This window comes from Hippopotamus amphibius, chromosome 6 (assembly GCF_030028045.1).
Source record: "Hippopotamus amphibius kiboko isolate mHipAmp2 chromosome 6, mHipAmp2.hap2, whole genome shotgun sequence".
Taxonomy (NCBI): Eukaryota; Metazoa; Chordata; class Mammalia; order Artiodactyla; family Hippopotamidae; genus Hippopotamus; species Hippopotamus amphibius.
Window position 1 is genome coordinate 167328841 of NC_080191.1, and position 15006 is coordinate 167343846.

The window sequence follows — 15006 nt, forward strand, 5'->3', positions numbered from 1 at the left end:
AATAATAGCAGAGAGGGTAAACCCAAGGCAGCTAGAGAAGGTCACATGACCTACACACTTAACTTGAACTAAAGAGCCCATATAAGCAAAACAAGGATTCTTTTCTCGATGAACTGCTCTTTATAATTATTATGAGTTTAATGAAGTATTACCTAAAACCAGTGCTATTCTCTTACCTCTACTTTCTATCATTCTCTACTATATTAAATAAACTTCCATCTTAGTCCTAAAAATGAACTGACATCTGGTTAATAAGTTAGGATATATCTTAAAAGTTTCTTAAACCCTTGGATATATTTTGTACGTTAAAAAATCTTGTGTTCCTTAATGTTTTTATTATTTCCATTGCAACATGCTTTTCTTACAAATTAAAGCTCTTCTGTCTATTTGGGCATAAAATGCTTTAATTGTAGATTATGCGTTTGTGATAATACGATTTTGAGTTTGTATAAACTCAGTAGAAACTTGGCTAAATACTTCTTGTAGAAAAAACAATACCATCCTAATTAATTTAGCTCCCTTATTCAATATTCTTTTGAAACCAAATGTGAAGACGTAGCTTTAGTTGCTTTTTTTTTTTTCTGCTAAAGGCCTAATAAATGTGTTAGAAAATATGAGCACTCCTTTCAAAATAGACTAAATTGACACTTGAAAGTGTCTTTGGTAATTTGAAAATGTACTTGAATAAGAAGTTTAAAAATCAGCCTGCTTTTTAATAGTAGGAGGGATTGTGCCTATGTGGAGGCGTGGGGTATGAGGGAAATCTCAGGACCTTCCAATCAATTTTGCTGTGAACCTAAGACTGTTGTAAAGAAAAAAAAAGTCTAATAAAAAATTCATTTTAAAAAAATGGCCATGCTAAAAACCAAAATGATCATCACTGTGGATTACAAATAGACTAGAAACGTGCAGCACTGAGTGGGGACGGATTGATCAGTCCGTTGGGTTTCACACAAGGACTGGAGATCGATGGCTACGAGCTGAGTGCTAGGAGGAATGTGTCCCACAAGTGACAGGGGACTTCACCAGGCTTGCTAAAAAAAACAGCGGTCCCCAGAGCAGAGGCTGAGAAAAGTCACAACCAGCAAGGGTTCACCAGCAGAGGCCGGAATAGAAGACACAAGTTCGTGGTGCAGCTGTGGTCTTGGTCAAGCCCCAAGCTGGCTCAGGGCCACCATCTAACAGATCCCCAAGGGACAGAGCACAAACCTCCAACACAGGCCCCAGTTCTGAACTGGGGACCCATGGGGACTAGTGAGAACCACCAAAGAGGGGAAGTGAGCACAGAGAGGGAGGAAAATGGAAGAAAGGAAAGTGCCACCCAAGCCCAGCTTACCAAAAGTAATAATTTCAAAGCATACAGAGAAAATACTCTAAAACAAACAAAAACACTAACGAAGGAAGAAATCACCCTCATGAAAATGGATATAATAGAGTGACAGAGCAATACAGAAAAGGCTAGAATAATACGTTTTAAATCCTCAAAGAGATCATGAAATATTCACAATCCTCCCCACACCTCACCCACCACAAGCACCATCAAAAACTGAAGGAGACAAAACAACCAAACAGGAGATCATGAAATGGGAAAATCCCTTCCCAGCGTCCCTCATTCTGGGAAGGGATTTTTAACGTGGATCTGAATTTAAAACAAGTGGTTATTGGAAAGGACCAGTTAGAATTCCTGGAATAAAAAATACATATTTATTGAAATAATAATAAAAAAGAAAACCTCAATAGACAGGAAAGCATAAAGTCAGTGGGAATAACCAAAAAAAGTTGCACAAAACACAAATTTTTGTCCCCGTTAAAGTATCCATTTGTTTAAGATTTCCCTGAGGATTAGAAAGAAAAAAGGAAAAAACAGGAGTTTACTTTCAAAAGTAAATGAAAACAGTTACCTGTTTAACAAGCAGCTTCCATATGGGTTGGATTTCAACCTCAATGGCATTTGGCCCGCACACTAATCTTCTGTAGGAGATTGATCATCTATTAGTGTCACACCTACATGCTCATCAATAAGTGAGAACAGGCCACACTAAGCAGAAGTCCCTTCTCTACCCTTTAGGGACTTATTGACTTCAATTAAAAATTAACATGCTAATCTCAAAATACTAATATATTTTTAAATGAAAGTTGTTAGCACGTGATGGAGAAAGTTGTTTTTCTGGTTACAATATATCTTAAGTACAGAACAACTCAAGAAACAAAATGAAGTTAGAAAGGCATTTTGAGGTTTTTTTTTTTTAATAATTTGATTGTATTCCGAGAGCAGCTAAAAAGACACAGATATGAAGATGTTCCTAGAATTCTCAGGCATTCTAGATCGCACTTGATTTTGGAGATCATGTCTATCTTACCTTGGTATCTCCAGCACCTAGGACAGGTCTTTAGTATATGAACACAGTGAATACATGAAGGAATGAGCCAATGAACTGGAAGATGGTACGTGGTCTTCACGGCTCACACCTTGTAAATCCACACATATGTACGACAAGAAGCCCTCAGGGAAGGATAAATTAGGAGGTTGGGATTAACATATGCACACTCCTATCTATAAAATAGAAAATCAACAAGAACCTATTGTATGGCACAGGGAACTCTCCTCAATACTCTGTAATAACCTATATGGGAAAAGAATCTGAAAAAGAACAGATATATGTATATGTATAATTGAGTCACTTTGCTATACACCTGAAACAAACACAACATTGTAAATCAACTATACTTCAATATATAGCAAAAATTTTTAAAAAGAAGCCCTCATGTTTGCATAGCAATTTATAATTTACAAAGTTCTTACAAAAGATTCTCTCATTTGATCATCACGATAGTCCAAAGGATGTGGTACATATATGCAATGGAATATTCCTCAGCCATAAAAAGGATGAAATAATGCCATGTGCAGCAACACGGGTGCACCTAGAGATGATCATAGCAGGTGAAGTAAGTCAGACAGAGAAAGACAAATATCGTATGATATCACTTATGTGTGGAATCTAAAAAGATGGTATGAATGAACTTGTTTACAAAACACAAGTAGACTCAGACTTAGGAAACAAACCTCTGGTTAACAAAGGGGAAAGGGGGGTGGTGATAAATTAGGAGTCTGGGATCAACATATATGCACTACTATGTACAACATAGATCATCAACAAGGACCTGCTGTATAGCACAGGGGACTCTACTCAACATCCTGTAATAACCTACATGGGAAATGAATCTGAAAAAGAATGGATATATGTATGTGTATAACTGAATTCCTTTGCTGTACACCTGAAGCTAACACAACATTGTAAATCAACTATACTCCAATATAAAATAAAGATTAAATTAAAAATTAAAAAGAAACAAAGGAAAGAACTGATATCCCCATTATGCCAATGGGAAGAATTATTTGGTGTGAGTATTTCAGCAAAGGTGCACATAGCTAATATTAATCATGACAATATAACTTTAAGCAGAGGTGACAATGTCAAAAACTGAATTTATATACATTTTTCCCTTTAATCATCACAGATCCCTGTGAGATTTTATATTATCATCTTTATTATAAAGAAAACTGAAGTTCAGATAACCTAAGTAACCTTCCCAGAGTCTCAGAGCTAGAAAAAAGCAGAGCCAGACCTCCCACCATGGTCTCTAGGACTTCACTTCACACTCTGTCTCGGTAAAGACCGATGGTGAAAGTCTGTATGATGGACCATTTGTCCATGTCAGAGAGCCGAGTTCGTCTGACTTCTCAGTCATGCTATTCCAGATACAATTATCGCTTACAAGGGTCAGTGAGGACTCAAACCAAGGTCTCTGATTCCATGCGTGAAAGCACCATGGCTCAGAAATGTTGGGAAGCAGTGAGGTCAAACAGCACGTGCTGCTCTGTTAGGGACTTCAGAAGTCCCTAAGCCTCACACTGGGAAGAAATAACGCAAGCCACTCTACTGGTGTGAGGGACAGTGGATGTTTTATGATTCATTTCCAGAAAACGGAGTACAATTTGCTGACACGACCAAAAGCTCATGCCAAAAAGTAACAGAACAAAGCGAGGCATGGTAATAATCAGGTCGTCTTAAAGGAAGTCTAAACCCCCCAATCAAATAGCAACAAAGTACTTATTTTAACCTCACTGATAGGCGACATCAGGGAGAGCGTGTGAACCCTGCAGTACTCAGCCAATGAGAAACCAGAGGTGGGATTTGCGAACTAGGGGATAAAATGCTTGCTGTGGCCACCCTGGGGTGCGCCTGTCTGGCAGACACCGCTCTTGCAAGACCGATACTAAAGTCTCGCTTTGCTGTACTCCGGGCTTCCATGTCCTTTCTTTGGGAATTGGACAAGTGGGCTTATTTCTTACAATTTGGGGGCTTGTCCAGGATCTATTTCAACTCGTGGGGCCTGGGTCTTCCCATGGGGGAGGGAGACGCTTCCCGCCCCAGTTTCAGGTGGCCTCCCCTGTTTGGGAGGTTCCTGGCCTCTGCGGATCCATGGAGTTCAAGGCTTGTTTTTGGAGACAGCCAAGGGGAGGACACTAGGGGAGGGAAAGGAGAAAAAGACAGGCACTGCGGCGGCCCAGTAATCTTGTGCACGAGCCAAGGTAGGAAAATTGGACTGTAAGTACTGCCTTGGGGCTCAGGAATTCTCGGAGTCTGAGTGTGCGTGACTGAGACGTATCCTAGATACGAAACGGGTGCGGAGTCTCCATCCGCAGTTCCATTCTCGCGTGGGGGAAATGGCCAGAGACAGATGAAGCGGGTCTTGATGTGTGCGAGAAACTTCCTTTAAGGGGGGTTGAGTATGTCGGGGGGTGGGGGATGGGGCTTGGGAACTAAATCACTCGCCTGGTAGACGAGAATGGGAAACAAAAAGTCTAGGCCTAGGGAAACTGGGAGGAAAGTTCAGAAGCTTTCCCCCAGATATTCCCCCAGGGAGTCCACTGGGGGAAGGGCTCGGTTGAAAACACCGAGGTTTGCTCAGTTGTAGGGAACTGAGCCGTCTTGGCTGAATGGTGAACAGTTAGATACAAGGCTCCTGACCTGATGGCTTTCCTCAAATTAGCTGCTCCAGTGGAATTTGTCAGGATAAAAATTGAGAATTTTACATGAGAGCTTTGCTCCAAAGAAAAGGGACAAAAACTCTTCCTGGCCGGTTACCGCTTTCTCAGGCGACTGAGAGATTTACGGGAGTGGTAGAGGCGGAGTCCTCATACCATGCAGTGGTCCCATAAGGAAACCCAGTCATAATTAAAACACTTGCTCGCCGGGGTTTGCAAAATAAGAATTGGCCAATAAGCGATCCGACCTGCTTTGGTCTTAAACTACCGAAGGGAAAAATCGAGACATGTAAGAGAGCTGAAACGACTCTGGGGTGACTTCTAGAGGAATTAAGCTCACAAACGGGACACTGGCCCACCACACAGTTTCACTAGTAAATTTTATCCCTGACAAAGTCAGTTTTAAAATCAGAAGAAAGGACCTTTCAAACTGGAACAAGGGACCTCAGAAAGCCAGCTTCTGACTGACACCCCAGCCAGGTAAACAAGTGTACAAGACACCTTGAAGGGTAAAATGAAAAACTGGTAGAAGAATTCCTCAGAGAGGTACAGACAGTGTTTGTGAAACAGGACGAGGAGATGAGGAATGGCATTTCATTTTAGGGAAAAGACAGTAGGTTTGAACTACAGGTGGCTGCTTCTGAATGGGAAAATAAAGTAATGATACAGAAAGTGATAAGAAGGTTTGTGGAAAGTGGACCCTGAGAAAAGAGTTTTGTGCATGGTCAGGATTGACTAAGTTTAGAATAAATGTAGTTGAGTAAATGAATTTTAAAGGTTAGCTGATACAAAAGTTGAATTTGGCTTTTCTCTCTGTTAAGAGGACAAGTTTTCTGGAAAGAAGAAATGTTACAAATATAGAAAACCAGGTCACTTCAAGAGAGAGCGTCCCCCATTGGAAGAAGGAGGAAAAAGTGGCCTCCCTCATGGCTTTAGATGAGGAAGAGTAGGGGAGTCAAGGGTGCCCCTTTGCTAGACCCCAGTGGGAACCCTTGGCAAATTTGAAGGTGGGGCCCAAAGGGGAGGATTCAACCTTTCTGGTTGACAAAGGGGCAGCCCATTCCTTCCTAACGTTCAAACCACAAGGGACCGAATTCTTACTGGAGAAGCTTCTAGTTTCGGGGGTGAAAGGAGAAGGGTTTCAAGTTCCTATATTTGAAGCGATGACTGTGAGGACTGAAACTGAGGGGTCATTTTTATTTGTTCCCGAGGCAGGGGTGAATCTTTTAGGCAGAGATTTGATCATTCAGTTGGGTTTAAATACAGGGATAGAGAAGGGCCAGACGGTGGTTGACTGATTCTCGGATCCTGAAATATGAGGCAGTATTATTAGAAAGGGATTATTTGATACTAACCACAGATTCCTGCCTCAAACTGGATAGCTTCTTAAGTGCCAGAGAGGTAAAAAGTCAAGAAGAATTAGGTCATAATTGTCTAGATATCATTGAATACCAAACCAAAGTCAGACCGGACTTGGGGGAAATGCCACTGCATGGGGGCATCAAGCTGTTCATAGATGGGTCCTCCAGAGTGATTGAGGGCAAGAGACATAACGACTATGCCATTATTGATGGAGACCAGTTGTCTACCTGTGAGAGGGGAAGGTTGCCTAATAAATGGTCTGCACAAACTTGTGAATTGTTTGCCTTTAATCAGGCTCTGAAATTGCTTGCAGATAAAGAGGGCACCATCTATACAGATTCTAAATACACCTTTGGAGTGGTCCATACCATTGGGAAAATCTGGGCAGAAAGAGTTCTTATAAATAGCAGGGGAAGGGAACTGATCCATGGAGAACTGGTTGAAGAGGTTTTAGAAAATTTGTTCCTCCCCACAGAGATAGCAATAACACACGTCAGTGGTCACCAGAGGGGGGCTCCTTTGAGGCTGTTGGCAACAGACTTGCTGATGAAGTAGCCAAAGAAGCCGCCTTAGAGAGTGAGACTAAACTCCTAAACATCACCACCAAGATACCCGGGTCACCGTAAGGCCACAGTTTACTGAAGAATAAATGAGGAGAATGGAAGAATTAGGAGCTTCCCCAAATGGAGAGGGGAAATGGTTTCTCCCAGGTGGGAGACAGATGGTCAGTAAACCAATTATGAGAGAGCTAATGACCATATTACACAAGGGAAACCATTGGGGATCTCAAGCAATGTGCGATGCACTTTTGAAAACCTATGGGTGTGTGGGCATTTACACCATTGCTAAACAGGTCGGTAGAGGACATATAGCCTGTCAGAAAATAAACAAGAAGGCTGTCAGAAAATTAGTGAAGAGGGGGAGGCCCCCAGGGCTGAGGCCATTTCAGAGCATTCAAGTTGACTTTACTGAGATGCCAAAGAGTGGAAGACTCAGATATTTATTAGTAACTGTTGACATCTCACTGGATGGGTGGAAGCGTACCCATGAATGACTGCAACAGCAAGGTCAGTAATAAGGGTACTTTTGGAACAGGTGATTCCTAGGTTCGGTTTAATAGATGTTGATTCAGATACTGGGAGTCGCTTTACCTCAAAGGTGTTACAAGGGATAATGGGGGCCCTCCAGGTGCAGTGGGACTTCCATACACCCTGGCATCCACCATCCTCAGGGAAAGTAGAGAAAATGAATCAGACCCTTAAGAAACATTTAACCAAATCAACGCTGGAAACTGTTACCTTGGATTCAATGTCTTCCTGTAGTGCTCCTAAGAATCAGGACAGCTCCCAGGAGGGATCTAGGGCTTTCCCCTTATGAGTTATTATGTGGATTTCCATACCTGGGAAGGGCAGCTGACCTGCCCACTATGGAAACAAAAGATCAGTTTCTAAGAGGATATGTGCTGGCCGTGTCCTCCACCTTGTCTTCCCTCAGGTTGAAAGGACTCCTTGCCAGCCTGGAGAGCGGGTGCTAATTAAGTCTTGGAAAGAAGATTGACTCCAGCCCCGCTGGGAAGGCCCCTATCAAGTGCTCCTGACCCCCGAGACCACCATAGGACAGCAGAAAAGGGCTGGACTCATTATACATGTGTCAAGGGATTAATAAAGGACTTAAAAGGGGGAAGGGAGGAAGAATGATGGGAGGTGCACAGAGTGCCTGGGAAACCTTTAAAGCTGACTATAAGAAAGATGTCCAAAAATGACAACTAAATCCTGGCAAACTGTATGAGGGTTAACGTGGGTAGACCAGATAGTGGTATCTAGCACATCCTACCTAGGGTGGGATTCAGTTTACAGTGAAGATCCCAATTACTACCCAGCTAAGTTAACAATCAATGTAACCAAGTCAGCTACACCCTTAACTGTAAAGTTTGATGCTTGTCAAGTTTTACCTCGTGGGAATCTAGAAGCTCAGAGGCAGCTTTCACAGGTAGACAAATATCTCTGTCCTAAACAAATCTCAGGTGAAGGTAATTACAGTTAAAGACTTAAGGCAAACTCTAGAAATTGAGACAGGTTATGGAGACACTAATGCCTGGGTAGAATGGGTCAAATTTTCAGTACAAGCTTTGAACAAAAGCGATTGTTACGTATGTGCTGCAGGATGGCCACTGACGCAAGTGGTCCCGTTCCCTCTTGACTGGGACACAGATCCCACTGGGATGAGTTGTATGCTGCCCTGTACCAGGACAAGGATGCTTGGGGACATGAGACTTGTAAGAGCTTGTCTCTGCTCTTCGCTGCACTGCAGAGGTCACACCCGAGGACAATCCCCTCCTCCATAGGGACGATGAGTCACTCCTCGTGTCTCTCTAGTCAAGGGGAAGGTTTCACAACTCCTGTGGGACAACTGCTGACCTGTACCCACATCCTAGACATCTCCAGTAAACCTGGCAGCAACTACTCGAGTCTGCACATCCCCCGAGCGGATGTGTGGTGGTACTGTGGAGGGAAAATCTTGCATAACCAGTTGCGGTCGAACTGGACTGGGACCTGTACTTTGGTCCAATTGGCCCTTCCATTCACCCTGGCATTTCATTCTGACTCTGAAGGTAAACATCAACACAGAAGTAAGAGGTCCGTGCAAGGGTCATTTGATTCTAACGTGTACATGGACTCAATAAGGGTACCTAGGGGGGTTCCTAATGAATTCAAAGCCAGGAATCAGAGAGCTGCAGGGTTTGTGGTGGTCCACCATTAATAAAAATGTTGATTGGATTAATTACATTTATTACAATCAACAGAGATTTATTAATTATACCAGAGATGCACTGCAAGGAGTAGCAAGCCAGCTGGAAGCAACTGGTCAGATGGCTTGGGAAAATAGAATAGCCCTGGACGTGATTTTAGCTGAAAAAGGGGGAGTATGTGTCATGCTGGGAGAAAAATGTTGCACCTTCATCCCTAACAACACAGCCCTGGAGCCTGGGATGGCACGATAACTAAAGCATTACAGGGATTGACAACCTTGGCTAATGAACTAGCTGAAAACTCAGGAATTAAAGACCCATTCACAGATTGGCTAGAGGGATGGTTTGGCAAATGGAAGGGGATGGTTGCTTCAGTCCTAACTTCCGTGGTCATTGTAGCAGGAGTCCTAATAACCATGGGATGTTGTATTATTCCACGTATAAGAGGGCTAACCCAGAGGCTAATAGAAGAGGCTGTAAACAAACAAATGCCCATGACTTATACCCAAAAGAACCTCCGGGTGTTAGATGAGAAAGAAGATCATGAAAAGAAAGTCAACATTTGCTTGACATGTTTGAACAACAACAAGGCCTTAAGGGCCTAATAAAATAATAAAATGGAATCAGAAGTGATAAACAAAAAGAGAAGGGAATTGTGAGAAACAGTAGATGTTTTATGATTCATTTCCAGAAAATGGAGTAAAGTTTGCTGACATGACCAAAGGCTCACGCCAAAAAGTAACAGAACAAAGGGAGGCATGGTAATAATCACGTCGTCTTAAAGGAAGTCTACATCTTCCAATCAAATAGCAACAGAGTACTTATTTAAATCTCATTGATAAGCGACATCCGGGAGAGCGTGTGAACCCTGCAGTACTCAGCCAATGAGGAACCAGAGGAGGGATTTGCGAACTAGGGGATAAAATCCTTGCTGTGGCCATCCTGGGGTGCGCCTGTCTGGCAGACATCCGCTCTTGCAAGACCAATAGTAAAGCCTCGCTTTGCTGTACTCCGGGCTTCCATGTCCTTTCTTTGGTCATCAGACAAGTGGGCTTATTTCTCACACTGGTTAGGATTCTTTTCCAGAATCCATCAAAATAACCTGTTGCTGGCAAGTGTCAGAATTTCTCAGAATCCTAAACTTGGTTTTTTCTCTCTCTCTTCTTGGAATAACCCCCTCACATCCTTCGCTTTGTTAATGCCTACTTAGGCTCTGAGAGCCAAATCTGATAATAGAGTCTGGTGGTGATAGGGATAGAGTAGGTTAATCAAATAGCTAGTTTAGAAATCCCTCTAGGGAATGGTTATAAATAGAGAGGGAATTTTAGGGGGCTTTGGGAGACCACTGTAAGTTAATATCACTCGAGAAAGCAATCCAAACATCATGAAATAAGGCAGGCTTGCTTAACTTGTGAAACCAAACAAGCTTACTTAACAACAAAACTAACAACAAAACTATACAACAAGTCAACGACAACTGCATCCTGCTGGTTGAGGTCAGTAAGTTAATGATCCCTAGGACATGCTCCTCTGCTCACACTAAAAAAAAAAAAAAAGAAAAAGAAAAAGGTGACATTCTGAAGTAGAAGACCCTCATTATACTAAAACCATATTTTAGCATATATTACCACCCTTCCACTGATTTGAATAGCTCCATGACCATCCTGGTTTGACCACTTAGGGACAAGAAGACAAGAAGACTCCCCCATCCTATGTGGAGGAAGAGCTGATGACGGAAGCTTGATGTCTACTCAAGAATAAGGAAGAAGGTGATCTTCTCCCCCTCTCCACTTTTCCGTTGATTATAAAAAACGTAGCCCACTAAGTTCTGGAGGCAGCGCCCGCTTGTCTGCCCACTTGTATCCTTCACAAGTGTCCTGTACTAATAAATCACTCTTATCTATCACTTTGCCTCTCACTGAACTCTTTTTGGGCCAAGACATAAAGAACCTGAGCTCCACCAAGCCTGGAGATGCATTCTGTGGTTTCAGTGGTTCAGAAACTTGAGATCCAACAGACCTGGGTATAGCTAAGCCTTTGTACTTGTTTCTTTCTCTACTTGGAACCAGTTTCCTCCTCATCTTTGCACGGCTCATGCCCTCCTTTCATTCAGGCCTCTGTTTAAATAGTATATTCTTATTGGAGGCTTTGCTAATAATTGTATTTGAAATAGCTACCCGAGGGGCTTCCTTGATCATGCAATGATTAAGAATCCACCTGCCAATGCAGGGGACATAGGTTTGATCCCTGGTCTGGGAAGATCCCACATGCCACGGAACAACTAATCCTGTGCGCCACAACTAACCGAGCCTGCGCTCTAGAGCCCGCAAGCCACAACTATTGAGCCCACATGCCACAACCACTAAAGCCCGTGTGCCTAGAGCCCATGCTCTGCAACAAGAGAAGCCACTGCAATGAGAAGCCTATGCACCGCAATGAAGAGTAGCCCCCGCTCTCCACAACTAGAGAAAGCCCGCGCCCAGCAATGAAGACCCAACGCAGCCATAAATAAATAAATAAATAAATAAATAAATTTAAAATAGCTACTCTGACCCCCCAACTCAGATTTTCTTTATCTCCTTAACCTGTTTCATTTGTCTTTATAGTGTGTTTGATAATCTGAAGTTACACTGTATTTTTTACATGTTAATGAACATGCAAATTATAGACTGTATCCTCCACTGTAATATAAGCTTCTAGAGGGCACTGGTGTATTCTGAATGCCTAAAGCAAGGCCTAATTCATAGGAAGCACTGGAGAATGATTTGTTAAATGAATGGATGGATGGAAAAGGTGTGAGCCTCGGTTCCATCACCTATAAAATGGGTTTGATAATACCCGCCTAATAAAATTGCTTGTAGCAGCATATGATGTAAACAAGTAAGCATTTAGCACAAATGCCTAGAACATGACGCATTCTTAATAAGTGGCAGCTGTATTTGAAGTCCTCCCCTCTCCTGTAGGCACAATTAAGTATTTTTCTTGCCTCCAACAACACTTCATTTCTTAGTAACAGCACATGCCTCTTTGAACTGTAATGTATATGAGTGTTAGTCAAATGTTATCCGCACTCTGGCTGTAGAATTTCTCTACAGCCAGAGTAGAAATCCTACAGCCAGAGTGCGGATATTTGACTTACCCTCGTAGTTAATGTCTTTCTCCTCAAATTTCCTAGACCCTCTTTAATGGGAGGGAGGGAGCTTTCTCAACACTATTTTTCTAGCATCTAGATGCACAGTGTCTGACAAAGGATGTTCCTTAAATATTAATTAATTCCTAAATATTGGAATTAATTAATAAGGACCTTTGTGACCCCTGACTAGAATACTGTCTCCCCTAACAAGGCTGAAAACTCAGTTCACAGAACTACAGCAGCATACAAGCTGTGGAAGCCAGTTTGAAAGGAGCAAGCCAATGCCCAGTGATCTTTGTCTTCCTTTGGTGAGATGGTTTCTGATGTTACTATTAAGGGGCTAAGCTCTCGGGAGGACTGAGATCCAGTGGATTAATACTGGCCTGTAGATGGTCCTCTTTAGGGCACATCTGGGCTGTGTGAATAAAAAATATTGCCTGTCATGTCAGTAAACAAAGGATGTTGCAGCCATTAAGCCATCACATTACAGCAGCCACCCTGAGCGTGAGCCCTGAGGGAACTCAGGATAGAAATAGGATGCCCACCATCTAGCACTCAACTGCTGCAGCCACCCCCAAGGGTGCACCCCGAGGAGACTCAGGATGAGAAAACGCAGGGTGCTGGCCCCAGACAGCTGAAATCATATCAAAGGAATGATTTCAGTGAGCCCAGACTCTTGCATCTTCCCATACATAGAAAAGAACTACATTCCTTAACTTGAGATATCTCTTTTTCTTTAACAGTAATCTTTCAAAGCTCCAACTACCTGATCTTTATTGCAAAAACTTTTGTATATCCTGGCTCCCCTCCCCCCTTGCCTCTTTGGAATAATCCCTCAGAGAGATCTGAGGGTCCTGTCTCACTGGCTTGAAATCCTCAGAATGTCCACCAGCTAAAACATAATTCGCAACTGTTAGGTTGTGAATTTTTATTTCAGTTGAGAGCCATGTTTGAATCACAGACTGGCATGCCCCTTGCTGCTGCATCTTTTCCACTATCTCTTGCCAAAAAGTATTGCGTGTTTTGGGAATCATATACTCATCTCAATCTCAGCCAAAGCCAAGCAGAACGTTTAGGGACACTGACCAATGGCTGAGCAACCAGAAGGAATATGAGGCTTGAAGCTGGGTCACAGGAGCAAAGTTCCAAGGAACAAAGGAGATGAGATGCCCTGACTTTAAAAATCTGACGAGCTGGCAGGGAAAGAAGCCCTAGAATTAGTCCACGTGGCCTCACGAAACTAAATAGTCTGAATGAAATTAAGAAGACTTGCCTAATATTCAGAACCATTCATTAGGGGAATAATTGTTTTAAATGTAGAAGGTCCCTCTGCAAAGCGTTGAAAGATTTCTGAACAGGGAAGTTGTGAAGGGCATTTCTGCACTGGCTATGAGCTACACTTGAGGGAGCACTGAGGTTTCTTGCAACCACGAGATATTAGAAAATCTGCTGGAAGGTATTTATTTCTGAAAAACCAAGCAGGAATGACTAGGAATATTTTCTTTGGTGATGGTCTGTATCTCTTTTCAATTTGATTATTTGTTCCTTCATTCATTTATCAATTTATTCAGCAAATAATTGTTGAGAATATGTTTTATGCTGGGCCCTTTAGGCTCCAAATGGTGAAGACTAGGCTGGGGGTCCTCAGCAAGGCAGGAGGACCATGTCAGAATCACTGGTGAGCATCTTCAAACTGCCTGTGACCACCAATAGAGTCCTTGGTAAGGAGGGAGGCCTGTAGTTTTCCAAACAGTTAATACTAAGCCAGGAGATTCTAGCATGACCCCTTTCCATGAACTCTGGAATTTCTAAGGAGTAGGTTTATTAGAGTTTGAAAAAAATTCCCAGGTGATTCTGCTAGCTAATCCCTCAGTCACCTAATGTACCTGCTTTCTAAAGGAAGGGAGACATAAGAAATTCACAGATGCATAGAAATGATATCCAGTTGCTGCAATTAGGGTATGCTTGTAAAGTATAACAGGTATATTCGTCTTAGAGCCCTCCCATTAAAAAAAATAAAAATAACAAGATAGGCATGCTTTGAGAAATTGCTTTCAGGGGAAAAATAATCCCTATTTTAGCCGTACTTGAAGCTGCTTCTGTACTTTATACAGAGTGGATCTGTTTTACAAATGACAAAAGAGATTTTGTTTTTTCACATTAGTCCTCGTCTGTGACCTGTCCATTTCCTTCATTTCCTAAAGCATGTTTCCAGATAACCTCAGGAAAGTCAAGTGCTTGCAGGGTTTCCTGCCCTGTATGTGAGCTAAGTGAGGTGCTTCCCATCAGCTTTTTTGGGGAAAGTGGCTGGAGCAATCCCAGGCATGAAGATCCAGAAAGCAGAGAACCAGGAGGGCATCTGGGTGGAGGTGGGGATGGAGAAATCCCAGGATCTCCAGGGAGACACAGGACTAAGACTTACTCATGCTGCCATAAGATTTTGCTCTGAAACAAGGCATTAGAGTTAAGTGATTTTATATTTTCAGTGGTCCCAGAGCCATAGAACCATGGGTTATATTTTTAAACAAGTTATTGACTTCTGGCCGAGTGCTAAGATTTGAGACTATCTCAGTGGATTCCAGAAGAATGAGTGAAGCCTGTCTCTTCTACTCCAACCAAACCTTCCTTGCTCTTTCCCAAATAACTGATCTGATGGGCAAATGTCTACACTTGGGCCATATTCTAGGGATGGAGCTTTCCAAAGGAATAAGG

The 15006-nt window shown here is 42.5% G+C and overlaps 1 protein-coding gene across 1 annotated transcript in view; it reads right to left on the bottom strand.

Annotated features, from left to right (window-relative positions):
- ATP13A5 (ATPase 13A5) overlaps positions 1–15006 on the bottom strand; it is a 113955-nt gene that overhangs the window by 78111 nt on the left and 20838 nt on the right. Inside the window, exon 6 of the mRNA XM_057740176.1 lies at positions 1902–1971. Within this exon, the coding sequence (XP_057596159.1) occupies positions 1902–1971 (70 nt within the window). The remainder of the gene's footprint in view (positions 1–1901; positions 1972–15006) is intronic.